At 39.1% G+C, this 26972-nt stretch overlaps 1 protein-coding gene across 1 annotated transcript; it reads left to right on the top strand.

The window, feature by feature from the left end:
* pde1cb (phosphodiesterase 1C, calmodulin-dependent b) lies at positions 1 to 26372 on the top strand. The gene is made up of 15 exons (XM_030751212.1): positions 1 to 108; positions 3180 to 3362; positions 5232 to 5298; positions 5525 to 5641; positions 6084 to 6224; positions 8121 to 8221; positions 9639 to 9767; positions 10234 to 10335; positions 16012 to 16132; positions 17918 to 17999; positions 18571 to 18691; positions 20695 to 20870; positions 21179 to 21436; positions 22176 to 22238; positions 23010 to 26372. Exons 2-15 carry the CDS (start codon positions 3277 to 3279, stop codon positions 23021 to 23023), a joined length of 1578 nt encoding a protein of 525 aa, XP_030607072.1. The 5' UTR covers positions 1 to 108; positions 3180 to 3276; the 3' UTR covers positions 23024 to 26372.
* The last annotated feature ends 600 nt before the right edge of the window (positions 26373 to 26972 follow it).

The raw sequence follows: 26972 nt of genomic DNA, 5'->3' as shown, positions 1-26972 counted from the left end.
ATGTCTGGTGAAGCAACTGGAGAGAGGAGAGGCTTCCCTCACCGACCTCAAGAAAAACCTCGAGTATGCGGCGTCTGTGCTGGAATCTGTTTACATCGAGGAAACAAGGTAAGAAAATGTTAGCTTATTGGAAGCTGCTTTGAAATGGCTTATTTATGGAGAACAACGCTGCAGCTCTAACTGCAGCCAGAATTTGATAAAGAGATGACTATAATTATAGTGGAAACTGACTTGAATAATTTTGGATTAGTCCAAGAGTAGAGATTATAGAATAATTCATATATCATCATTTTAAATGATTTTTTTGACTGTAAATAGAGTTTAAAGACCAAAATTTGAAATATTTTTCATTTTCTACCCTCTGCTACATGGTCTGACAAGCAAGTTAGATACAGATAACAGTGTAATAACTAATCTCAGCAAAGCAGCCCCCACATTGCCTTACAACACAACAACTAATCACAGTAGATCATCTCTCCAGCTGATTCAATCTAGCATCAGCCCTACCCTCCTGCTGGCTGTATGTTACCATATTCTAAATCTCCTTCCCTGCTGGCAATCTAAAAAAGAACCTACAAGCCAGCTACCTAAAAGAAGGAAAAACTAAAAGCTATCTATCACACCTACACACTTTTTCAGGGGCATTTTCTTATATAGGGATATGATCATTATTATAACAGTGCTTGCTTCCCTGTGCACAAATGTAACACCAAAACAAGATTTCACCAGTGCAGTTTTGCAAGGATGCATCAATGCATCCTGGGCTTAGTGCCACCACAGACAAATGTCATTGGGTTAAAGAAATATCAAGAAGCCAGAGTGATTTCCTCCTAAACCAGAAAATGTGTGCAACCAGAGCAGCATTGACACAGCTTGCTGGGCTGGCTGATAAAGGTTTTCTGATAGTGTGCTCATGCTACACAGCAACAATTGTTTCAGTGGTGTAACCTTAGCCATAGTAGTCATAAAAGTCTAAAACTTCTAGCATTACAATACATCATCATGGTTATGACATCTATGTCTCTCAACATCTGTATTACCATAAAAAACACGTCTCTGTAGTGCATCCCCCTTCTCGCCTTTCCTCTTTTCACTTGTGGCATATTAACAATTTGATAATGCTGCTGTGTTATAATGCAGAACACTGAAATAAATTCTAAGTAGTAAATGTTTGGAGACAACTGCAAAATTCTGAAAATCAGTTCTGAGGCTATAACTGACTTTATTACAAATAAAGTTTATAAAATGTGTGGCTCAAACATAGATAAATTGTTAATGTTTGCGCCACCTCAGCTGAATGCACCATTAAAATATCACTACTGTGGTTAATTAATAATAGTTAGCTAGTTAATTAATGACCAGTGCAACAGGCCCTCTACTTTTGTCACACCAAAGAAAGTAAAGCTATTTGCACACAGATGTAAATTTCTCTTTACCACTTTCTCCCTAATACAAAGGTTTTAACAGGAGAGGGATGTGAGTAATGATGCACTGATTGCAAGCTTCTTGGCTGATTCCAATTCAAAAAAATTTTTTTATCCTCATGTGCAAAATAAATGATGATGTTGTCGTCATACTGTCCATCCATCTGTCCATCCATCTGTCTTTTACCTTTCGGTATATAGACTTCAAAATCCATGAAATTTGGCGTATTTGTTCTTTGCTCTTCAGTGATGTGGAACACAATATTTATATGTCCATCCATCCATTGATCCATCCATCCATCCATCCATCCATCCATCCATCCAGGCATCTGTGCATGAGGTTTTACCTTTCCAGTCTATAGACTCCAAAACCACAAGGAGCTGAGCCATGAAATTTGGCATATGCGTTCTTTACATTTCATAGATGTTTTCAAGACATTATTCATATGTCTAGCTGTCTGTCTATCCGTCCGGGCATCTGTCTGGTGTATTATGTAGTAATATTCCTGTACATGCATGACTATAATATGATTTGAATACCTTGCATTATATGTATTATATCTCGCTTATTGTTATAGATTATATAAAGAGAAAGGCATTATGTAGTATACACCCTTTACAAGATTGCAGTATGTACTTTCTCTAATTTTTTTACCATGGAAATTTTATGTGTCTGTTCCTTTGAAGTGATCCTGCCAAGAATTAAATATTCAGTCAGTATAGGATTGGGGGTAAGGGATCAATAATAATGATCCAATAATATAATAGTATAGACTGGAGACATTTTACATAATCAATATTTTTACATTTCACACTTTGAAGTGGTAGCCAGATCTTTTTCTCAGAAGTTGACAGAGACCACTAACATGCCAACCATAAATATCAGGTAGACAAAAATACAAGTTTGCTAATATTACCTTAAATGACCAGTGGTGGGGGAAAAAGTTAATGCAGGTTTAAGTGCATTTAAAAATGTACTTTTACATGAAAAACATTTTTGGAGATGGACTTGTGATGGTGTTCATAGTGTGATGTTACTTATTTTATTTATAATTCATTAATTTATAAATACATGCATTTCTCTTACCACTGACATTTTCTGTGACAGACACGAGCACAGGGTATATACTTTTTATAAGAGGTGATGTCATGGCAAATTATCATTAAAACTTGGTTACTGTTAGAAAACATACTAGGTCGATATATTCCAGTAGTCCAATGAAGGTCTAAAATCTGAGAGATGGCGAGGCTTATGGAATTATGAAAACCTCTCATCATCTAGATCCAGCCAGATTAGGGTCAGCGATGGTAGCACCACTCCAGGATGGAGGATGATGAACTATCCAGTGCAGAATCCATGTAGCACCATGATTATCAGTGTGATGTGAATGCTTTCTCTCTCTCTGTCTCTTTCTGTGCCATACGAGCATATATTTGGTTTAGAGGGTTTGCAGGCTTTACTCTTGATCCATCATACATGTCAACACAAGAGGGTAGCTGTGGAGAATTATATCACTAAATTGGATTGGTATTTTGCATCCTGGTGTTTCAAGTGGCCTAGGATGTTTTGATCTTATATAAGAGGCTATATTACTTGATGGACAGCATTGGGATTTGAGTTTTATCCTTTGTGAAAGTAGATGTGCAATAAATAATATAGATTTTGCTTTAGTCTAAGCATTTTTCTCTTTTGTTCCTGTCTTGCACTTATAATAATAATAATAATAATAATAATAATAATGTCTTTTCTTCCAGGCGCTTGGTGGACACAGAAGATGAGCTCAGCGACATTCAATCAGAGTCGGTGCCTTCGGAAGTGCGAGACTGGCTGGCCTCAACCTTTACCAGACAGATGGGCTTGATGCTGAGACGCAATGAGGAAAAACCTCGCTTCCGCAGCATTGTCCATGCCGTTCAGGCTGGAATATTTGTTGAGAGGTATAATTTGTGTGTGATGAACAACAACGCTTCCACAGCCAGCAGCCATCTGTTCTAAATAATTCATGGCCTATCAACCTTTATTTTCCCCCTTGCCAATCTATTATTGGTGCATCCAAATCAGTGTCACGACTTGAAGCAGTTCAATCATCAACTTGAGTTTGACCTTGCATAACAAATGGACAGCGCTCCTGAACATTTTGAAAAGCGCAGTGTTCTAAAGTTGTTTTAAAGTTTGAAGATTAGTGTAATTTCAAAAGAAATATTTCAGAATTGGATTATGCACAGGCTTGAAACTTGTTGCACTGCACAGTGTGTCTGCTTTTGTTTTTGTCAAGATAGATTATTGGTGTCGATGTTTAACTTCCATGTGACATATGTCTTTCAGAGTAATAATAAAAACATTGTAAGTCAATAAGGCGTCTATATCATAAACACTAACACGCAATAATACATCGTTCTTTCTTTCTATATAATTTAAGAGTAGTTATTAAAGCTGGGGGTTGGCAACATGTTGGACAAGAAGATCAATGTTAATCTTTCAGCATTTTGTAATTCAAGTGGTCTGAAAGGGAACTAGCATCTCTCCTCTGGTCACTGTTTACAATCTTTAGAGTTTCAAACCATGACAAGAGACTTGGACAACAGGTCTTTTTACTCTAGTTCAGATGAAGACTATGAGGTCTCTAAAAAGCAAAAAAGTCTGTATAAACTGTGAGAGGTGGTGGTGTGGCAGGTTAAGCAGAATACTTTCACCAAGGGGTTTTTGGCAGGTATAAGGATCCCTATGTTTGTCTGACGAGAGGTTCTTAGAATAGATAAGTTAAAACTGCAGGAGGAGGGTTGTCTGTTTTGAAGTGTTTCTGCACTTACAGCTATTACTGCTTCAATAAATACTTAATAAATACTTAGGCTTACAGCAGTGCCCAAACTTTTGATTGGTACTGTCTTACAGTGTATTAAGTCTATGGTATTTTATCACTGATAGAAAATGAAGTTCTCACTTAAGTCTGCTTTATCTGAACATTCATGCACCAAACTGAATGAAAGTTATTGGCAGCTCAGAGAAAGGGGACATAATTCAAAATTTAAAGCAGCAGTCCTTGGTTAAAATTTCAATCTCCTAGTGTGCATCCTCAGAACAGCGACTCACTCACCTGAGTCGACAATACATCATGGGGGCCTTGGCAAGCCTCACTAAGCACAATCTTTCAGAGAATTCCAAAGAGCTCAAGGCTGTGCTTTATCATGTGGTAACATGCAACATGCATTTATTTAAATCAGTAAGCCTCAAACATGTGAGCTGTAATCTTTTTTAATCTGTTTTACAATGAAGACATATTGGAAAATGGAGGATTAAAGTAAAAATGTGGAACAGTGTGGTGCACTCTGAGCTGTCCACTATCTGTATAGATATCTGCCTTCTCCCATTAAATATGCAGCTTGGTTATATAGTGGCATTTATCAAAACTATTGTGATACTAAATTTGAAGGTATAGCATATCTTACCTTATTCCACTAAATTGTGAGGTGCTGAGCACCAGACACCAATTTTGTAGCCATCCAACTGAATCTAATGACTTGTTGGTCTCATGGGGAATTACACAGCTTGTGTTGCAGTTTATGATTTAGTTAAACTATATTTTATCCTCATATGCGAGGATAAAGCTTTTGCATGGGAAAAAATGACAACCTTGCCAAACGTTTACCTTTTCTCAACTTAACCTTTCTAACATTGCTTCATAGGGAGTAGTGTTTATTCGAAGCGTTAGGGAAAGTAGCAGGCTGTGGTTTGGGGCTGGTGTAGTAACCTCTGCTGTTTGCACTCAGCAGTGCTCTTCATTTGATGTTTTTATCTCATTCAAACAGGATGTACCGGCGTACCTCCAATATGGTGGGACTTAGCTACCCTGCTTCTGTCATATCTGTACTTAAGGTATTAACGTGTGCACTCACATTCAAAAAGAAACATACACGTAAGGAAAAGTTACTTGGTGCACACACATATGTGAAAATCTAGACTATATACTGTGACTTACTGATATGAAATAGACTTTCAGCACCACTTTTTGTCTTGCATGTTTTTTTCTTGTGTTGGTAGAGGTTGAATATGTTGATTGACAAGGACAGTGTGATTATTTTAATGTTTCTCCTCCACACAGAATGTTGACAAGTGGTCATTTGATGTCTTTGCGCTGAATGAGGCCAGTGGAGACCACGCACTCAAATTCATATTCTATGAGCTGCTCACAAGATATGACCTCATTAGTCGTTTCAAGGTAAATCCCCAAGGATATCATGTATAGCCAGCTTTGGTCTCTACCATTAAAAGAAAAAAAACCTATTCAGTATGTATAAGAACCTTCACTATTCCTGATTTGATGGAAGTGAGCACACTCTCTTCTGGATCTTAGAATGAGATTATGTTCCTGTATTTAAACCATTTTATGAAAGAGGCTGGCCATATTTCAATTCGACTGATAATAGTGGAGCTAATTTTCCACAGTGTCTTAGAGGTGAGGACACTATTTGAAGCAACATCATCTCAGGGTAAATGACATGGTCAGTGAAGCTGATATAATATGTAATTGTAGTCTGCAGTAGCTTAAATGATTCACATTTCATTAGAACAGTAATTTCAGATGCTGTGTGCACATTATTTAAGTCACCAGACAGAACATTTTCCTGTTTACTTTTTCTTGTTGCTTTGTCTGATGTTAGATCCCGATCTCTGCGGTGGTGTCATTTGTCGAGGCCCTCGAGGTTGGATACAGCAAACATAAAAACCCCTACCACAACCTGATTCATGCTGCTGATGTCACACAGACCGTGCATTACTTGCTACTCAAGACTGGCATGGTGGTGAGTACGACATGGACAATTTAGGTAACATAATGTTATCTGACTTACTAATGTCTAATAGACTAACCTGCTTAAAAAAAAAGACTAAAAACCGTTGAACATCTTGGTTTAGGTCCAAGAAAGAAAGCTCACTGGATTGAAGCTTAGTCTGTGAATTTGAGGGGATTTTATCCACATGGTTTTCAGAACATCTCTGTCAGCTGACGTATGCCAGCCTAATTGCAGCTTTGCCTGGCATGCAGCTTCTAAATATGGCTTTTTTTTTTTATCCTGAAGAATCCATGAGCCATCTTTTTATGTTAAGAAAAAATAACACTCAAAGGAAGTCACCCCTTAATTCCAGGAAGCTTGAAAACATCTAAGAGAATGTGTTACATGTAATGCATAATAACGCTCACTGTCTCACCTTTTTAAAGTCAAATATTTCCTCTTACCTTTTTTTTTTTTCTGGGTGTATCACTGCTGCTCTATAGATTCTGCTGGTTATGCTCTTTTTCTATCAGGTGACCTATATTTCACTTCTTTGCACTGGGTTGACTTTAGTGCATTTCTGATGCAGCATTTATTCCAAAAAAAAGAAGAAAAAAATGCTAGCCTGGGTTCAAAGTCCCCAGCCAGCCGCCCCCACTTCCAGTGTTTTTATTTAATCACCTTAATAAGGTGGTTGCGACAGCTGTTGACATGGTGTGTTTCTCTGGGCCGTGCCTTGCGGAGTCAAACCACATTACTGCTAGAACCACAGGCTCCTTGGAGAGCAGGAAAACAACATCTATCATTTTGCAGGCCCTCCAGACTCCATTAAATCAACAATCAACAGGTCATTCATAAAGCAAACCCATGAGGAAATACACTGAGTGGTGGATCAGCCATCGTGTACCCACCCTGTTTTTAATGACTCCTCCACCCCCCGCGGTTGATTAGTCACCAATATCGATTGGGCTTCCCAAGCTAAATCCCCACTCTGTGTATGTGAGGGCACTCAGATGCATGCGCTGCAAAAATGCCCACTCACTTGTGTGAGTAGACGCTGATTACAGAGTAGATTTTGGATTTTATAGATGACACTATGAAATGAAATCAACAGATATACCAGTAATTAAAATGTAATAATTGTTTATTGAAGAGCTGGTATTGATCTTCCTTGCTGACATCTCACCCAGGAAAACTAGTCCTGTAACCGTGTGCTGCTACTTATCCTTATAGTCATGAATGACACATAAAACGGCTACAACCTGACCCAAAAACCTACATAGGAAAGTCTGATGTGTAGTCTTGTGACAGCATAAACTCATAATAAACTTAACGATAGACTCGTATTTTGTAATATTTGGTAACATATTTGGGACAAAGCAGACTGACAGATGATCACATAGAAAGAGAAAGGAGAAATGATGAAGTGACAGTTTAAAATGTGATGTTCAATAGAGCTCGTCTTATCTGAAGGTACTTTTTTGCTTTTCTAACCTTTTCCTCCATCTCCTTCTCCCCATTTTTTTTTCCTTTCATGCCTGACGCTGATGTATTTCTCATGCCGCATACTTCTTTGGATCTTTTATATCACTTTTCGCTTCTACATCTTTATGGCTTGATGTACTATTCTCTGCATCACCCTTTTTTCAATTCACTGGCTTCTCATCTTGCTTCTCTAATTTTTGTCCATTCTTTCCTCTTCTTTTCATTACTTTCCTCTCCTTCTTTCCTGTCAATGCCTCTTTTCCATCTTCTTACCTCCTCTCCTGAACACTGTTCCCCCTTATATACGAGCCTCTTATTATTATCCTCCTCCTCCTCCTCCTCCTCCTCCTCCTCCTCATCATCATCATCATTTGCTTCCTCACCCCTCCTCTTACCTCCCTCCCTACCTCCTCCTCTTCTTTTCCTCTTATTTCCATCCAGCATTGGTTGACTGAGCTTGAGATCTTTGCCATGATCTTTGCTGCGGCAGTGCATGACTACGAGCACACGGGGACCACAAACAACTTCCACATTCAGACAAGGTAATGGATCATTAAATCAAAAATGCATGGCACTGATTCGCCCAGTCAATGTTTTCATTTACAGCAAGGGGGCTTTACAGTCATACTGGGATCGCCTGCAGTGCAGTAATAACACTGGAGCCAGTCAGGAGTCCAGATGAACTCCAAAACCCATGGCCTTGAAAAAAAGTCAGTTCTCTAAAACTAAGAATTGCTCAGAATTTTTTCTTTCTTGTCAACCTGAGAAAAACATTTGCAGTCATCTGAAAAAGAAAGTTTTCACAGGCTTCTATGCAATCCTGTGAAAAACTAAGTACACCATTACAGCTTCCATAGGAATTAAGAGGGTACATAGCAGACGAGTGCTGCATTTGAGCAAGTGCGAGCACCTGTATAAAGGCAAAAGTTTTGGCAATTTATTAGTCTGGAGCATTCAGGAGTATGTAGACACAATGCCACAATCTTCTGAGGACTGGAGAGCCCAATAAATTCACCCCAAGGTCAGACTGTGCAACGCTCAGAGAAATTGTAAAAAACCCAAGAGCTATATCTCAGAGTCCACAGGCTTAGGTTAGACATAATGTTGAAGTTAATGACAGTACAGTTAGAAAAAGATTGCAGGAAGGTTTGCCAGGAGAAAACTTAGATTTGTAAAGTTCCATAAGCCAAAATATTTCTGGAATAATGTCCTGTGGACAGATGTAATGCACATGCATATCAGCACCAACACCTCATACCAACTGTCAAGCAAGGTATTTGGGCTTGTTTTGCTGCCATGGGACCATTCGGGTTCAAACAGTTAATTTATTGTTATAAGAAAGTTTAATATTTATTTTGATCAACAGTGCCTTCTTATTTTTCAGAATGTATGAACTTGTGTTTTGATTTATGAGTTTTAAGGACTCTATAAACTTTTTTTTTTTTTTAATGCTACCTTTGATACAGGTTTCAGTAAATTACAGTTTTTTTGTTGCTTGTTCTTTGTTTTTGTTCCTAAAAAAATGCTCAAAAAATCATCATGAACTACTGTTATATTTGGGATGCAAGAGTTCAGCAGGACCATGTCAGATGCATTTGCAACAGAAAGTGTATGTCTTTCAGAAAAATGTGTCTGATCTTAGTTGCCAGAGTACAGCAATAGCTTTGTTGCATACACAGTGTTTTGAGCAGAGCACCCTTTACAGTGACATCAAGCTATAGTTGGTGAACTAAAGTGAAGGAAAATAAGCAACTAAATCAAACTCAAGAAGACAACAAATTTGGATCTTTGACACTGACTAGCATTTGCAAAGTGTTCCTACATTTCTGCTGCCATAAAGGGACACATTATTCTGAGAAAGTAAGGTGGTAGTACCATCTGTAGGTTCTATATTTATGTGTTTTCCCCCATAATAGACCAAGAAAAGAGCAGTTGGTTTGCTTTCTCTTGGACTGACAGGTCAGATGCAGCTATCCTGTATAATGACCGCTCAGTGTTGGAGAGTCATCACGTCAGCGCAGCCTATCGCCTGCTGCAGGACGACGATGAAATGAACATCCTCTACAACCTCTCTAAGGATGACTGGAGGTCAGTGACACAGACCTAGAACAATAGACAGGATGTAGGATGAGATAGGTGAGTGACAGCAAAGGGGATTAAAAGTCAGATGTAAATATATCACATGAGAACAGATAGATTAAGCGTGGTTAAAACCAAGCAGAGCACACACAGAACAGTCTCACAGTGAACACCTATTCAAAGTAAATTGAGCTCCTGTTTTTCCAGACTACTTATACTCAGTAGAAACACAGCCTCAAAATCAGCAAAGCTGGATTACCTTCAAGGCTCAACAACTTTATAGAAATGGAACTGGACAGCTCAAATCTGATTAAATACAGCATAGGCTACTGTCAAATCAGATAAAAATAGTTCTCAAAAACCGCTTTCATCTAATTAAGCAAACTTAAGAAATAAGTCAGCTTATATTACCTGCAGGTTTGACTTTTAGTTATGCTGCACATGACTCGTGTTTTTCTCTTCTTTTTTCATCTAGAGAGCTGCGGGCTTTAGTGGTAGAAATGGTGCTGGCCACAGACATGTCCTGCCACTTCCAGCAAGTCAAAGCCATGAAGAACTTCCTACAACAACCAGAGGGGTCAGTCGCAGTTTCCTTCATTACAGTTTATCTGTGCCCCTGCCCCTGCAATTTATATACCCATTATCCCTGCTATCAGCCACTCTTTACTAACCACCTGCCATTTACAACCTAATTAATCCTGCCCTGAAGGAGGTACTCAGAGAGAAACACAATAAACAGCCATGTTTTATATCGAGTGGACCTCTGGAAGGAAAAACATGGGAGGATTTTTGCTGCTCAGGTGTTGTTTACTCAACATAAAAAAACAGAAATTTACTGAGTGTTTTGCTGCCAAATAGTACCAAATGTCGTACATTGCACAGTGCAGGTATTCAGCAGAGAATTACCATGGAGCCTCTCAGGCACAGACACAGCTTGTTTCTCTGTGCTGGATGTCTGCAGCAGAGTTACGGTGTAGTCACACAAGATTTGGCAGGGTGAAAATTATTTATACACCATGGGTTAAAAAAAAAACAAAAACAGGAGCTGCTAGAAATTGCTGGCAGGTTTGTTGGCATGCTGTAGTTTTGCTACTACTGATGAGTGAGTAGAAAACATTTGCTTTTCACAGAAAAACAATAAATAACACTACTTTTGACAGATATATTGTTCCACTGCTTGTATTCTTTAACATAAATACTCCCTCACACCTTACAGTCACTAATAGCCACTGAGTGTTATACTTTGGTTAAGAATATCAGAAGTCTTCTGCACGGCAGCAAACACATACAAGAGGTTTGAGTAAAATCAAAAATGGAGAAAGAAAAAAAAATAGAACCTTTGAACTTTTTACTCTCTTAAACAATTTAGACAAGAATTGAATCACAGGCATGACAAATCATCATAGCATCACCCAGACACAACACAGAATAACACTTTTTATCTCACTGCAGCTTGGAAACTTTGGATCCTGACATTCAGCTGGATGTTACTCTGACATGTACCAGCCACCTAAACATTGTTATACACTCCCTGATGGAAGATGCCTGACCAGCACGATAATGTTCCCCAGCATAGTAGATATTGCAGCAAATGAACAGTTACTGTACATCCTAAAAACTATTAATTTGGGAAGCTACCATATTAATAGAGTTAAATATAAAAAGGAAAATTAATAGTGCATAGTTTCATCCCAGAATGGAATACTCATGGTAAAAAATGGAAAATGAAGTAAAGAGTAAAATTAAAACAAGATACCTCATGGGATAAACTTTCATAAATATACTCCCCAAACCTAAGACAGGCATCAAAATAATACCAAATACAAATAATGTATTGCTATCATGCGATCTATTGTGTATTTTTTATTTATGTCGAACCCATATAAACAGCACCAAGTGGTAACAGATGTGATGCAGCATTAATGAGGCGAAGCAGGAGCCAAACTGGGGCCACTGCTAGCAAGTTACCTTGGAAAGACTGTGACTTTTTAGATTTTTAACTCTCAAAAATATCTGGAGAATTAAGTACGGAAATGTCAGGGGTTGCCCTTTTTCCAGCAAGACTGTGCACTTAAGATGCATTCTAACTACTGCAAATACTGTGTTCACTTAAGGCAAAGGCAGATACTTGGGTGGACTGTGCAAGAGGCAGGACACGTGACACCTGTTGGCTCTCTCAGAATTTGGCAGATATTTACCTGCTCTGTTCTCATTTAGGCTCAGTCAGATATTATGCAGATGTTGTAGTAGGGGGGTTTTGGACACTTGTATTCTGCACCTCTGACAGTCAATATCGGGTTGCAGTTCACCAGTGCAGAATTTTTTTTTTTGAATAAAAGACCCACACATAAAAAATGTGAAGAGATATGGAAAGTAATTTATGCTGAGGTGGTCTTTCATATTGTTTTCAAAATTATCTTAGAGGGAGGATGGCTTGCTACAAGTTGAATCTATTTAAAAAACAGATTATGTCCTGCTTTGCCAAAACTTGTCATGTCGAGCCGTGTGGCTGAAGCAGGGAGACCCCAAAACGCAGGACTCGGGGGTGATGAATTTAGTGGTTTTATTAACAGAAAGGTGATAAAACTGGGCTGAAGCCAGAACTAAACTGCAAGAAATGGATCACACGCACGATGGAGGCAAGACGACAACACGACAAAGAACAGAGGCAAACTGAGGGCTTAAATACACAGCAGGTAATCAGGGCAAGAGGAAACAGCAGGGAGCAACAGGTGAAGCAAATGAAATTAATAACAGGGGAAGCAAAACTAAACACAAAGCACAGGGAACACAAGACTGCCAAAATAATACAGGAAGTGACTAACCAAGGTGCACGCAGACTACAAACGGGGGACTGGCACACAGACACGGGGCAGAGACGCAGACTAGTCACAACACTAGGAATAAACTCAACATGAAAACACAGGAGGTCAGGGTTCAGACATCATGACAAAACAGACAAGACCATGGAGCAGGGGAAACAGGGACGAAGGGAACACACGTATCAGAACAACTGAAAAATAACAAAACTCATGGGAAAACAGAACTAAACACAAAATGCTGGGCAGATGGCCCAGGACCATGACAAAACTAAATTGGAGTGAGTGGTTCATTTACAAGTTTTACACAGTTCCCTGTTGGTATTTTTAAACATTTTAAGTACATGAATGAATGAATGAATGAATGAATGAATGAATGAATGAATGAATGAATGAATGAATGAATGAATGAAGGTTTTATTGCCATGTGGGTGAACAGGTTCACACATTGGAAATTGCAATTAACAAAGCACCCATCCAAGAATACAACAAACACAGACACAACACGGGGGGACAGGTGTCCTGAGGTTATGCAGCCGACTTGCAGCGCTACCTTTACAGTTCCCCGAAAATGAAAACAACACACATCATGGGGTAGTTAGGTTAAAAAAAAAGTCATCTGGTACAGTGCTCGAAAAGAGCACCATACCAGGGTCCAAAAAAACCACCTTAGCAAAGCATATTTGCACATTTAAAGCCAGAATAGCAGCGGTAGGTGAGGTCAGGTCAGGAGGGGATGCAGACGGAGACGAGAGGGTGGGGGCATTGTGGAGCCAGATACCGGCTCCTAGCCAAAACAGTTCGCTGATAGTGATGGAATTTCATCAGCAGCCGTGGTACACCAGATCCAGCTTCACAAATCACAAAGCGGAGTGGGGGGGGAAGAGCAACTGTCACACATATTCCTGGAGAGATATGGTTGCCAGCCAAGGCCGGCAGGGGAGCCGAATCCTGATAATGCAGATGTTGTTTTGGAACAGGCTGCTTGTTTTTTCCCAACAGCCTTCAGTCTCACTGGGAACCATTCAGTAATCCAATATTCCAAATTCAATAGTTACCGTCCTCACTGTGCAGAACCGAACCTTATCTCCAGATCTAACCCCTCTCGCCTGCGAGCCCGTCAAATTTACGGCTCAGGTCCACCAGGCTTTGAGTCTGAGTCTGTACGGTTCTGGTCAGCCTGTCCACCTGGGTCGGCAGCCTCTGCAGATGTCGAACTGCCGCCCAGATTTTCTTGATTTCCCGGTAAATCAGGTATCCTCCGAGCCCAAACAGAAAAGATACCGCTACCAAAAGGCCGAATATATAGGCGTCTTCCACGTCTTCGACCTCAAGGGCCGAGAAGCACACAGGTCTCCACGAGCTCCAAGAATCAATGACGTATCCAACCGGGTCTGTTCCACTCGGACACGCAGGCTCCCCTTTCCCCAATCTCATAGTGGAAAAAATTCGATCAATGATGGTGAAGGCCCAGTTTGCCAGATCCATGTTGCTCTCAGTCTTAGTCTTAGTCTTATTACATCTATGGTATGCGTGTCTTTAAGCACTTTAAGCACCTTTACACAACTTCACAGTGACTTATAACTGTTGTACTTTTAGATGCAGAACTGCAGCGTGCATGTAGAAATAAAAAAGGCTATCAAGCAAACTATCATCTGATGTGATGAGTCATCACTGCTGATGCAGCTGCTTCACTGACAAGAAACATGTTGACCTTCAGGGTATTCTTTTCACCGTGGTAATGCCGAGCACTTATCTGAAAACTACTCAGAAGGCACTGATATGTAGATAAGTGGCTTCCTAAAAAATATATGCTGAAATCAACAATACTATGTTCCCTGTATTTGTGACTGTAACTTGAAAAGTGCTGACTTCAAGGTAATCATCAAGCGAGAGTATTGGGTGCTCACGCACACACATACATGTGGCCCTAAATACGAGATTGCAGTCTGTAGGGAGCTGCGATGCTGAATAGACTCTAATGTGAAGTAATTCAAACCAGACTGCTGCAGTTCTGTTTAGAGTGCACTTTAAGACCCAATCTGCCACAAATGGAATGAGGGAAAAATGTGAGCCAGTCATTTTCACCTCTGTTTAACCTCTCCTATCTGTGTATTATTATGCACGTGTGCTTTTTCATGTGCCTGCCTATTGCTGTATGGCTCTGTGTCAGTCTGTTCATGCATCAGTCCATTTACCATGAGATTTTCATGCAGTGGGGGAAATAATTATTTGATCCCCTGCTGAATCCAGAATCCAGAAGAAACACATTACATAAAAGTTAAAAATTGATTTACATGCCTTTGAGTGAAATCAACTTCCAGCAGGATAACGTGCAATGTCATAAAGCTCAAATCATCTCAAGCTGGTTTCTTGAATGTGAGTTCGCTCAAATTTTACCCCCCACATCTGTAAATCTTTGGGGCGGCATATTCCCACATTTGTGATACTGATCGTGATGACATATTCTGCCCAGAAACAGACAGACATAAAAACTCAAACTATGTGCTCAAAACTGCCTTTGTGGTAGATCATGCTACTGTACATTTGTTATGTCCAGGACCACATTATGCCATGATTACACACATAAACACAGGTGCAAACAATACCAGCTGTGTTATCACATCGAGCAAATATTCTATGTTTATATAAAAGGCAGTCATAATGTATAAATGTATAAAAAAAATCCTCACGGCCACCTTTGTGGTAGTTCTTGCTACCGTTGGTTTCTCTGGGGCCACATTATGCTATGATTACACACACACACACAAAGACTCACAAAGTGAAAACAATTCAAGTCTTGCTAGCATGTTGGCATAGATTTTTTTTTTTTTTTTATCTTTTCTGTGATGGGGGACAAAAAAATCACACTCAAGCCAATGAATGTGCAGTACTGCATACAGCGGACTACAAAGGCAATAAAAATCTATTCTGTCATGTAGACTTTTTAATGTTGTATTTCTTGCACAGGCTCACTTGTGGACAGGTATAGGCTCATGTACAGCTGTGCCAGGAATACTTACTGCTTTTGGCATTTTCTTGTATCCTTTCTGGTGTCTTTCATTAATCTTGTCCAAGATTAATCTGCAATGGCTTTGTAACAGCATTTTTTTTGCCAGGTTTGTGGCCAAACCTGAAGCTGGCTCTGAACTTGGCTGATAAAGTGTATCTGACTAAGATGTATCTTTTAAAGGGTGAAACACAAAATTATCTTGATTAATACAATTTATCTTGGTACCTCCAAAATCAATTAGCTACATCACAAATGGTGATTTTTCTTTTTCCATCAACATTAGATTTACCATCTTTTTTCATTAAAAAACAAAACAAAACAAAACACTGACTAGAGTTATTCATTATAAAACACATTATTTAAAATGCCAATGTACCAAACCTTCCAAGAACACAGTCTGTGTCTGTCCTCTCTTTCTTAGCATCGACAAGCCCAAAGCCCTGTCCCTGCTGCTGCACACAGCAGACATCAGCCACCCAGCCAAGAGCTGGGACCTCCACCACCGCTGGACCACCTCCCTACTGGAGGAGTTCTTTAGACAGGTGAGTGGACCACAGTAACATGTTGAAAGATGTTCTACTCAATCTCAAATATATCCTCAACTAGCAGTTTAGTACAGTAGGTACTCATCCTCAGAACTAATCTCGCCTTTGGGGGATCACCTTTGGGGGATCATTTGGGGGATTCCCTGAAATTCTGGGGTTCAGGACCATAAATAGTAAATATATTATTACCATGATCAGTAATTAAATGTGGCTATCCATGCTTGAGTTTCATTTTATACCTTAAATTACATATTGAGAAACTTGCACCTTTTAAATATGCTGAATTATTAGCAAGCAGCAACTTCACAGTGTAGCCATGAATGTACCAGTAACTGTCAGTGTCTTATTTTTACCCCACCCAACAATCTAATTCTCAGGCAAGTTATACAGACCAAATGATATTTTTTCCCATAATTTTTAGCAAGTAAGATTTATAGTTTTGTGTTTTAAGAGTTTTAGGCACTGTGGAGATGAAAGTTTAGTAAATCCTGTGAGAAGGGAAGTCACACTGAATAAAAAAAAAAAAAAAACTATCTTTCCTCAGGTTGGTCTTAAACTGCTTTTACTGCTGGCAGGAGATTGATCCTTTCTGATGCGCTACTGTACAGTCCAGAAGAGCCTTCACAAGGACATGAGGTTGAAGGGAGACACTGCTCCTTTTGCATCTTCCAGTAAACGATGCTATTAAGCGCCCCAGACCTATAAAATGTAGACCTTATAAATGCTTTTGATGGTTTTCACACCAAGGTGCATTTAGTAGCTCTTCCGCAGTGTCATATTGTGTGAATATCTTGAGCAGATGGCCCAGTTATCCTGAATTTTTAGATGTTCAATTAAATTTTTCTCAAGGCACTTTCAGGATCTGTCAGACATTTTCATTTTGCACTTTTTCAGTACTTTTACAGCTGTGTGAAAATGTGCAGCTGCAGCGTCTGGAGGGAAATAATATCTTAGGATTTCTCACGTTTGCTGAAAGAAGAAGCGCATGATTTGAAATCGTTTAGTAAGATAAATAGTTTATTTGTCTTTTGGTTTTAGTCATTGCTCATCTTTGTCTCTGGTGTCAGGATTGTGTTAGTTTTTGTCAACAAAAGCTATTTATTCTTTTGATTCAGTCAAACACTTGTGGAGTGTAACAAAAAAAATGAACTAAGAGTACTGGTAAATAATAGTTTAATATGAAGCTTTGGCAAAATGCTACCAACAAAAGAAACATGCAGTCATACCCACAAATGTATTTTTAAAAGCAATGACATGCACTGTGGAAGACTGAAATATACAACATAACAACATGACAATGCATTTGGCCCTAAGTAATAAATGGCTTAATTGGAAATCTCATAAAGAAGAACAGACATTTAAATGGTGCCGCACAGCTTAAATCTCGTCCATTATTAATCCACATTGTTCCCATTATCACTGCTATTGTTATTGTAGCTGCTTTCATGAGGCTTTTGTCTCTCGGGATACGAATTGCCGATAAATAGCCTCTCCAAAGAACATTGCCTCCCGAGACCACATCTCATCTGTTTGTGACAAAACAGAAGAGAAAATGAAACACATTTGTGGCCCAGAAGCACTAAGGGAGGGGCTCAAGCAAATCCAAGGTCTGTTGATAGAAGTGTGAGCATATGGTGTGCGGTAGTAAGTGTGTCTTTGTTGTAAGTGTGTATACTGAGATGTGTGTGCGTGCCTGCAGGGTGCGTCGTATTTGCCCAAAAAAAAAAAAAAAAAAAAATCAAAGACTCGATTTTTTGACTCAGGACTTTCTTGTGTTTCCAGGGAGACAAAGAAGCTGAGCTCGGCCTGCCGTTCTCTCCACTCTGTGACCGAAAGTCCACGATGGTGGCACAGTCCCAAATTGGTGAGAGGCTTCTCCACCCTCACATACACCACCTGCATATCATGATACCCCACTTCAGCGAGTTTTTTTTTTTTTTTTTTGCATCTTGCAACTGAAGCAATTTTGCACTGAACCCTGAACAAACATTTTAACTAACTGATTTAATAGTCTGCTGAACAAGATTAAAAGTGTAGAAGTTATTATGCTAAAGGGGGCAGTACAGGGGTATTTTTTATATTTACTCCAGTAATTCTCCCCTTCAGCCATTCAGCTAGCTTGGAAAAGCTACTGGTAACTGCTGGGGAAAACCAAAGCACTGTCCTGTTTTGGTTGCCTTTGTTTTATTGATATATTTTGTACCCAGTGATAAAGTGAAAGCAAGGCTTATAAGCAACCACTCTAAATGTCTAATGTGTCTTTATTCTATAATGGTTAACATAATATAATCCTGCTTAACTATCACATTACATACATATTTTTGCTCTGGGCTGCTTTTCTTCCCATTCTGCATTGAACCCTTATTAACTGGGGATAGAAATACATGAATATATTGGAGAGGTTCTGACATCTTTGCTAATGTCTTCATCACCAGGTTTCATAGACTACATTGTGGTGCCAACCTTCACTGTGCTCACAGACATGATGGAGCGTATCGTCACGCCACTCATTGAGGAAGCCTCCCATTCAGGTTTGGCCGGTTTCAGACGCTCAAGGTGAGCTGTAGTGCTTTCTCTGAAAGATCATTTAGGAATGAAAAGTTTGGATTTTTCTGTGCAGCTTCGTCGTAGAGCTGAGCAGATGGAAGTGGGTGACTATATGTAAATCAGATTACATTTTATTCAACCAGCCTCGTTAATCAAGAATAAGAAATGTACTGTTTTCTATCCTCCCATACCTTTCTGAGAAACTACTTGCTCAGTGACAAGATTACACCTCACTAGCTCTGCTGCAATAACGGCATAGCTAATGGAAGTATTGAGAAGAGCAGATGAGTCTCCCATGAGTAATCCATTTCTGTGCGTAGAAATGTTTCCACCTTTCATCAAGCAGAGCTACACACCTTGAAATTGACATTTTAGAGATGCTAGTCAAGTTCACCTCACTATCTGTGATCGAGCATGAGCCTTGGTGTGGGATTGGCATACACAAAAGCCTCTCGAGATACAAAAGGAAGTAATTTTGCCTTCACTGGCTTAATTAATTGGCTCAATACTTTTCCTCCAGACTCATACTCAATCAGGTATGTGCAAGGCTTTCAAAGCACCCAAATAAGAAAGTACATTCCGCTTGCCTTTGCGCTTGTAATATTTAAACTATACAGAGAAAGATAATTAAAAAACTTTAGTCTGTAAATTGTTTAAACTTCGTGTTTTGTTAAGTGGGCTCATTGCAAGATAAAGCAGTACTTGGGAGAGTCTGGCGCTGCATCTTTTGTTGCACCTGCACATCAATATCATCCTCCCTGTTCTCCTCAACAGCAGTCATTAACATCACTCAGTGGGCCTCCAGTCGAAGCTAACCGAGTGGAAATCTCAGATAGTGTTGCCACTTGTGCTTTCTCTTTGTCTACGTACACACCTGGGTGCTTTTGATTTTCCTTGGACTGTTTCTTCACACCGTTTATAGCTGCTTTCAATCACCTGTAACTACATCTGTCTCTCTGCCTATGATTATCCACCTCTCCTTCTTTCTTGCTTTTTCTATACATAGCCAAATCTGAGAAATTACGGTCTTTTGTTTTTGGGAGGTTTTTTTTGTTTGTTTGTTGAAACTGAATTCCATGGATTGCCCTAATTTTTTGGGCTGACATTTTTGGTCCCCAGAGCTTCAATTCTACTGACTTTTAAGATCTCGTGGAATTTTTCTAGGACCAAGATCACTGACATTTTCAGCTTTGAGTGAAATGTCTCTGCAACTATTAAAAGAATCTCAGGAATAGCCAAGAGACACTCTGGTACCCTACATAATAAACTGCAATATCTTTATTAATCTATTAAAAGGGTCTCACAGCACTGTCATACTGCAACTCTGACTTTTGGTGCCTGTAATGCAGCTCAGAGGCATTGTTCATTCAGTCATCAGGCCCTTCTAAATGCCCAACTTTATTTTGAAGAAGAGTTTTCAAAGTCTGACATGATTTACAAATGCAATTGCAGTATTTTACAAGTACCATCTAGCTCAAAAATAATTTTACGCAGATTAAAATTAACCAAACTGAAGTAATTTCACAATCCCATAAATGAACTAGGTCACACACAGTGCATTTCTTACACTTTGAAAGTTACGCTGCTTTGAGGTGTTCTTTTTCAGTAGCACCTCCTCCTGCTGTCAGCTGGCCAAATTAAATTTCTGTACACCACCACAGAATCACAGACAGGTTGATCAAGAAGTCAGGAACACACTACAAGTCCGTGTTTCACCACTCAGGCAATGTGCCATAAAGTAGGGCGAATAAAGGTGGAATCGGTTTACTTTTATGGCTGTTGGCTTATGGAATTACACTTTGGTAATGATTTCTGTTATCATCAACCACTCACAAATATTTCCCATAACAGGCCTGGTGCATCAACTCAGTGCATCAACCTGCATTATGTTAACCACCACTAGTAGCAGACATGCAACTGGATTGGGTCTTTTTAGCAGATATATGCACAATGATACAGTATATGCACTCCCTTTGTTTACATTATCCTTTTCTTTCTTTTTTTATGTCCAGTCTGAACAGTCTTAGTTCAGATGAAAGCAAAAGGCACAGTGTCAAGAGCATGGGCTCTGACAGCAGCTCATCAGGCCCAGGCTCTCTGCTGACGGTGGACATGAAGAACTTCAAAGCGTTGTGGAATGAAGAAGTTTATCAAAATCGAGAGAGGTGGAAATCCCAGGCTGCTAAAGGTACAGTTCATCCAATCCAATAAATCTACTGAAAAGGTAATGATTAATGGTCATAATAAAACTGATTTGTCCAAACTGATCATGCACCACCACCACCCCAGAAAATTTACTAAAAAAACAATATTAGACCTACATATAAAGGACAGCTCCAGCTGAATTGCGATGTCTGTTTGAAACAGATACTGTTTGATGTGTAAAAACTGTTTGCTAATCCTCACGCTGAACTCTGTCAGCTTTTCCTCATTTAAAGTAAGAAATGAGGAGTCATGAACATTTCTAAACTGCCCCTATGCTCCATGTCACCTCAGAAGCAGAGGAGAGAGCTAAAAAGGAAGCAGAGGAGCGTGCTAAAAAGGAAGCAGAGGAGCGAGCCCAGGAGGAAGAGGCTATGGAGCCCCAGGAGGTCCAAACAGAATCTGAGCAGCCTAAACCAAAGGAGGACAAATTGGAGGAAGGGCCGCCCGAGTCGGCAGAGGTCATCAGACCACCAGATGGTAACACAGGGAAGACAGAGCAGGGACCACAGCCCGGGAGTGTCACGCACCAGAGTCCCCCACTGCAGAACGGTACTTTCTTTTAACTGTGTAATCCCACAGCATGTACATGTACAGTACATATGGTACACTGATATGCAAACTATTTCTGTGTGCCTGAGTGATGATAAAAGCTGTGCAGAACTTTCCTAACTTTTCCATCTAATTTGTGAAAATGTGTGTCACTTGCATTGGCTAATATGTTTGATGAATTGTTGTAGCTCTATTTCCAAGATTCAGTTTGTTTATCATTGTATTAAAACAGAAATGGGAAACACAAGGATGCTTTTTCCTACACAGTTTTTCCAAAAAGAGAGCAAGTACAGAATGCCTTTAGTCATATTTTATCTTGTGAGCATCCAATTTACCCTTTTTAATTTTCCCAGCACTTGCTCCATCGTATTTACATTTTCTGACAGTAAAAGCAAATATGTTTGGTACATCAGTGCATTCGGATTATCGTTCCGACTGCAAAAAATGCCAGACATGACAGGCTAAAAAAAAAAAATTTCTGACAGTGTTGTGCAAATTTTTTTAATCAGCTTGTTCCATCTCTTCATGGAGAGTATTATGTTTACACTGAGTGAAACATTCAGGCTGTTTGGAGGTTGCAACTTTCGACCATAATTTAATAAAACTTTCCCCAACAAAGACCATTCTGTGGGTCTGTATTTCATGATGATTCATTTGGACTTTTGCATGTTTGCTACTTTTAAATGTGTCACTCATGTCAGAATGATAAATCGCACAATCTTTTTTTTTTTTTTTCCAGGAGAGTTGTCAGAAGGGGTCGAGTCTCCAGAGGGTGAAGAAAACAAAAACAAAGCAGTCGATGGTGAGTGTAATCCTGCAGCCTGAAACTACTGATAGAAAATAAAGTTGAAATATCATTATTTCAGTCCCAAAGCCTTAGAAATGGCTTTGTAACCCTTTCCACGCTGATAGATGTCAGTGCTTTTGTTTCTCGTCTGTCCTTGACTTTCTTTAGGTTGTGGCATGATACATTGTTTTTGAGATCTTTTAGCCTGTTTTACTTTGTCACACAGGTTCTATTTACATAGGTGATTTATTAATTCAGCAGGTCTGGCAGTAATCAGGCCTGGATGTGGCTAGTGAAATTGAACTCAGCGTTCCAAAAAATGTGGTTAATCATGGTTTATTCATGATTTAAGCAGGGGGTGGGAGGTGGGGGCAACTACTTCTTTTACACAGGGCCAGGTAGGTTTGGAGAACTTTTTTTCCCTTAATAAATGAAATCATGATTTAAAAATGCATTTTATATTTATGCGGGTTATCTTTGTCTAATATTAAAATTTGTCTGATGATCTGAAACTTTTAAGTGTGAGAAATATGCAAAAAATAAGAAATCAGCACAGGGGCAAATACTTTTTCACAGCACTCTCGCACCTTTGAAATGTTAAATAAGACAACTCATTAATCATGGTAAGCACAGCAGCAGAGTTCTTGGTACTTGATCAGAAGATTAAACAAAAATGATTATCATAAAATAACTCATAGGTCATCCTGCGAGAATTCATAGATGATCACTTTGTTGTTATATAATCTCCTAAATTATTAATATTTCTTTCTTGTTCCCCCCAAGCAGATGCGATGGAATAAGTAAGCAGAGGAGTATCAGTGCTGCACTGTTTCCACTGTTGCTGTCAACTTAAACCTGCTTTAAAACCTGTGTGGGAGAACTCAGACTCATGTTAGAGATTCATTAGCCAGACTGTGTCGCCCTCTACAGGACACCATGGAACAGACACCTTCACTTCCTTTTGTCTTTATTAAAATCAACCCTTTCTTCTTTTACTTTTACCACATTTCTACTCCCAGGCTCTTGTTTGCAGAGCCATGTGCATTATTCTTCCCTTCCTGCTTACTGATGAAGAAGATTTAATGACCTTAAAATGAGAGCAGTGGAGGTGAAAAGGAGCCTTTGACAGAATGTGTGCGTGTTTGATTTCTTTTTCTTTTTTTTAGTATGCCATTATTTTAATTTTCTCTAAGTATGTATGTTTCACTCAGCCACAAACATGTAGCCATTGTACAAGTCCCACTTTCCCTCTGCAGCACTCTTTATTGGATGTATTAGTCTGGTGAATAGAAAAATTTTTTGTGTTACAGTAATATATTTTGATCCTTGCAATTACAACTAAAAATGCAGAGTTGTGTGAAATGCAGAGTAAATGCACACTGGGAGGGGCTCTTACAACTGCTACATAGCGTGTACAGTATATTGACATGTGTACAGTGCACTAGGTGTACAGCACTACTGTTTTATTCTTATATAAAACACACTTCCCTCCTTTGGGAGCTTGTGTAATCTTCATCACCAGTTGTGGCTCATTTTCCTCTGAACATGCTTACTTTCTTAGTGCTTTCCTCAGACATTGTGACGTTTTAACATGTTTGTGCTAATTGCAGTCAGGTACATCCTCTTTACTGTATATAGTCTGTATATGTATGAAGAAGGAGTAGAAATCTATCTGCAATCCATCACAATTTTGGATGTAATGTCAAATAATAGTTAAAAATTTTAGAATGCAGCTTTTACATTTGAGACATATCACACACGCAAATCTATTTCAGTTTTTGTAAGTGCTAAAAATCTCTTTATGTACTTTTTGTTCACAAAACAATTTGCATTCTTCGTGTCCTACATGAATCATTCCCTAGATGTGTCTGATATCTTCACAATGTTTGTGTTCTTCTCAATGCCTTCTTGTGTGTACTTAAGCTGTAGCAAAAAGTCAACATTGTTGCTGAAAAATCTTCTATATGTAATTTTTTTTTCTTTCCCAGCGCAGTTATGTTACAGCAGCTTCCCCTTCTAGGTTGTGGGTGTAGTGTTTAATGTAGATGTTTACAGTGTGCTCGTACACCTATTAGCAGGCTGAATCCACCAAGCTTCCCTGATGCATCTGAGGCTACGAGTCCCCACTGTATCGCTTCTTGGTTGGTTGCCAAGGTTTTTAAGGCTTGTAATCTTGTGTACAGATGATGCAAATATTGCTTACTGTGCAAATGTAACATTGAACCACGGCACTGTAGGCTCAGCTTTTACTATATATTTAATATGTGTAAATGGAAGAAAAGAAGCATTTTGGTAGTATTTGCAGTATGATGGACATGCTTTCCCTACACTGGTGCACTTTTATTTTATTTCCCTTGCATTCTTTTAGTTTGAAAATCCCAAAATTTACAGTGCCAAGGTCAAATTCTTGGTATATTGTTGGCTTATAAGATAAGTTGTAAGTATACTATACTTCTATGTATGGTATATATACTATATAGATTATCATGTGTTAAAAAAGGGTAATTACTTTTTCCCCCCTTTGTTTTAATACGCAGATCTCATTTTTTCACTGTAACAGGAACATTAGTTCTCTGGTGGGATATATGTAATCACATGCTGCTTTTTGCCTAAAAAAAAAAAAAATTACAGTCATTGGTTAGCAGACCAGCTGACTGAATGTGTGCCTCTATCTGTACTTCCCTTTTCAAACCTTTCATCTGTAGGATGTCATTTCAATCTGTGCTGATCCGGTTACAGTCAAACAAACTAGTTAATATCTTCCAACACACTCAAGCAGTTAAAAATACACTGTTGTTTCTGTAAAGTCAGCAGTTTAATGTTGCGGAAGTAATGTGTGTATAATGGTATATTTTTTCTCTTTATTATTTAGAGAAGTCTATTTTCTAGCTGTTTTGTGCCGTACGTCTGTTGTCTCTCTGTTGTTTCATTGTACTGTTTTGCTCCTTCTTTGTCCTGGAGGATGGATTGTCAAAAAGTATGTCTTTAACATGTAGGGACATTTTCTCGTTGTTTCTCCTCCGTGCGTTGATTTTATGTTTTCTTGCACCAGCTTTGAAGTCGGAAAAATTCAAGAGATTCATAACTGTAAATGTCTAACAATGTCACCAAATTAGATTGAAAACAAAACTTATTGCATCTTCAAAACAGGCTGTTTGACACTTGGTAAAACAGATTATAGTTGCTGTACCAAGGGACCGACATATGTACAGTCTTGTAGCTTGCTCTACCTTCCACTTGCTACTGTGATAGCCTACTGTATGAATATGTAACAGGAATTTATACCAACCATAATAGGAAACATAGCTGTATTTATGACATGTAAAGACTTCTAAACATGGTGTTTTGTAATGTTTACAATGAAACTGATCATTTGTTGTTTGTTTAATGCTTTCTCCCCTTGTTTAGTCTGAATCACTCTATAATGACTGATCTCAAACTGTTGAAGTGACTGAGGTTAAAGTGTGTGTGTGTGTGTGTGTGTGTGTGTGTGTGTGTGTGTGTGTGTGTGTGTGTGTGTGTGTGTGTGTGTGTGTGTGTGTGTGTGTGTGTGTGTGTGTGTGAGAGAGCGAGAGAGAGAGAGAGAGAGAGAGAGAGAAAAACTGCCCCAAAATACTTAATGTGCATTTTCTGATCTCCTCACTGTGATCTTCGCTGTCGATGAGAGTGTGATAAGTGTCTATGGTAGAGAAACAAAAAGTGATGCAGTGGACTGTATAAACCTAAGTGAATAATTAAATTTTAATTTGTTATAATGTGTTTTAAATGCCCCACCAGGCCAATACTTCTGATATGTTTGCTTATATAAAAAGCATACATATTATCAAGGTCAAATTATGACAAAAAGGATGAGTGAAACAAAAAAAATTGCTAAATTGGGCAAACTAACTTACTAAAATGCCTTACTTGTCCTCTACCACATTCCTGTAGACAGAATAACTGAGTGTGTGTGTGTGTGTGTGTGTGTGTGTGTGTGTGTGTGTGTGTGTGTGTGTGTGTGCGTGTGTGTGTGCGTGTGTGTGTGCGTGTGTGTGTGTGTGTGTGTTTGTGCATACATGTGAGTATGTGTTGCTGTCCCATGCCGGCCAGGCGGCCGTGTGTGCCACCATGCTCTGTGACTGCACAGCCGTATCAATAAATCTGGATTCAAAGGGCTCAGATCCTGTCTGCCTGTCTTCATTTCTGCAAAAACATCATGTGACATTTTTAAAGAGGCATTCCACAGATTTTATACACAAAGAGCTCCTGTTGCTCTGGAGTAGCTTTTTCAAGAAAATGACCAGAGTGATTATACACACCGTTACAATTGTCATCACTGAATCATGACAAAAATTTTAAATCACCAGGCCAGTGTATGTAAAAGTAATCCCTTTGAGCTAAAAGCTCAGACAACAGACTGCTCTAATGGCTTGGTTATCACGGGAGGTGATTTACTGAAGAGACTGGCATGGTTGTGCATTGGTCCTATGCAGACTGACTACACAAACCTTTGCAGACCGTTATCTACATGTTGTAACTGTTTATCATCACCAGGGGACAGTAAAAACATGTGAAACAGTCTGTGGGCTACTTTTGCTTGTGCTGTTTTTCGTCCTTCAGCCAGCTGTCATAAAATATATCAAAGACAGGTACAGCTTCAGGTTCTGAAAAGTAAAACCAACTTTAAACTACATTATAACTGGAACTCTTTTTAAAAGCCACCAGGGAGCAATACTTGTGGCTGCAAAAAGTCATAAGAAAATGGCCCTC

Source organism: Archocentrus centrarchus, chromosome 17, assembly GCF_007364275.1.
Source record: "Archocentrus centrarchus isolate MPI-CPG fArcCen1 chromosome 17, fArcCen1, whole genome shotgun sequence".
Lineage (NCBI taxonomy): Eukaryota > Metazoa > Chordata > Actinopteri > Cichliformes > Cichlidae > Archocentrus > Archocentrus centrarchus.
The sequence above is the reverse complement of the archived record's forward strand: the minus strand, read 5'-3'. Positions and strand labels throughout refer to the sequence as shown.

Coding starts and splice junctions, on each gene's coding strand:
- pde1cb (XM_030751212.1), top strand. CDS start 3,277: ATGGGCTTGATGCTGAGACGCAATGAGGAAAAACCTCGCTTCCGCAGC. Junction 8,222..9,638: donor AACTTCCACATTCAGACAAG/GTAATGGATCAT, acceptor TTGGACTGACAG/GTCAGATGCAGCTATCCTGT. Junction 18,692..20,694: donor GCCGGTTTCAGACGCTCAAG/GTGAGCTGTAGT, acceptor TTTTATGTCCAG/TCTGAACAGTCTTAGTTCAG.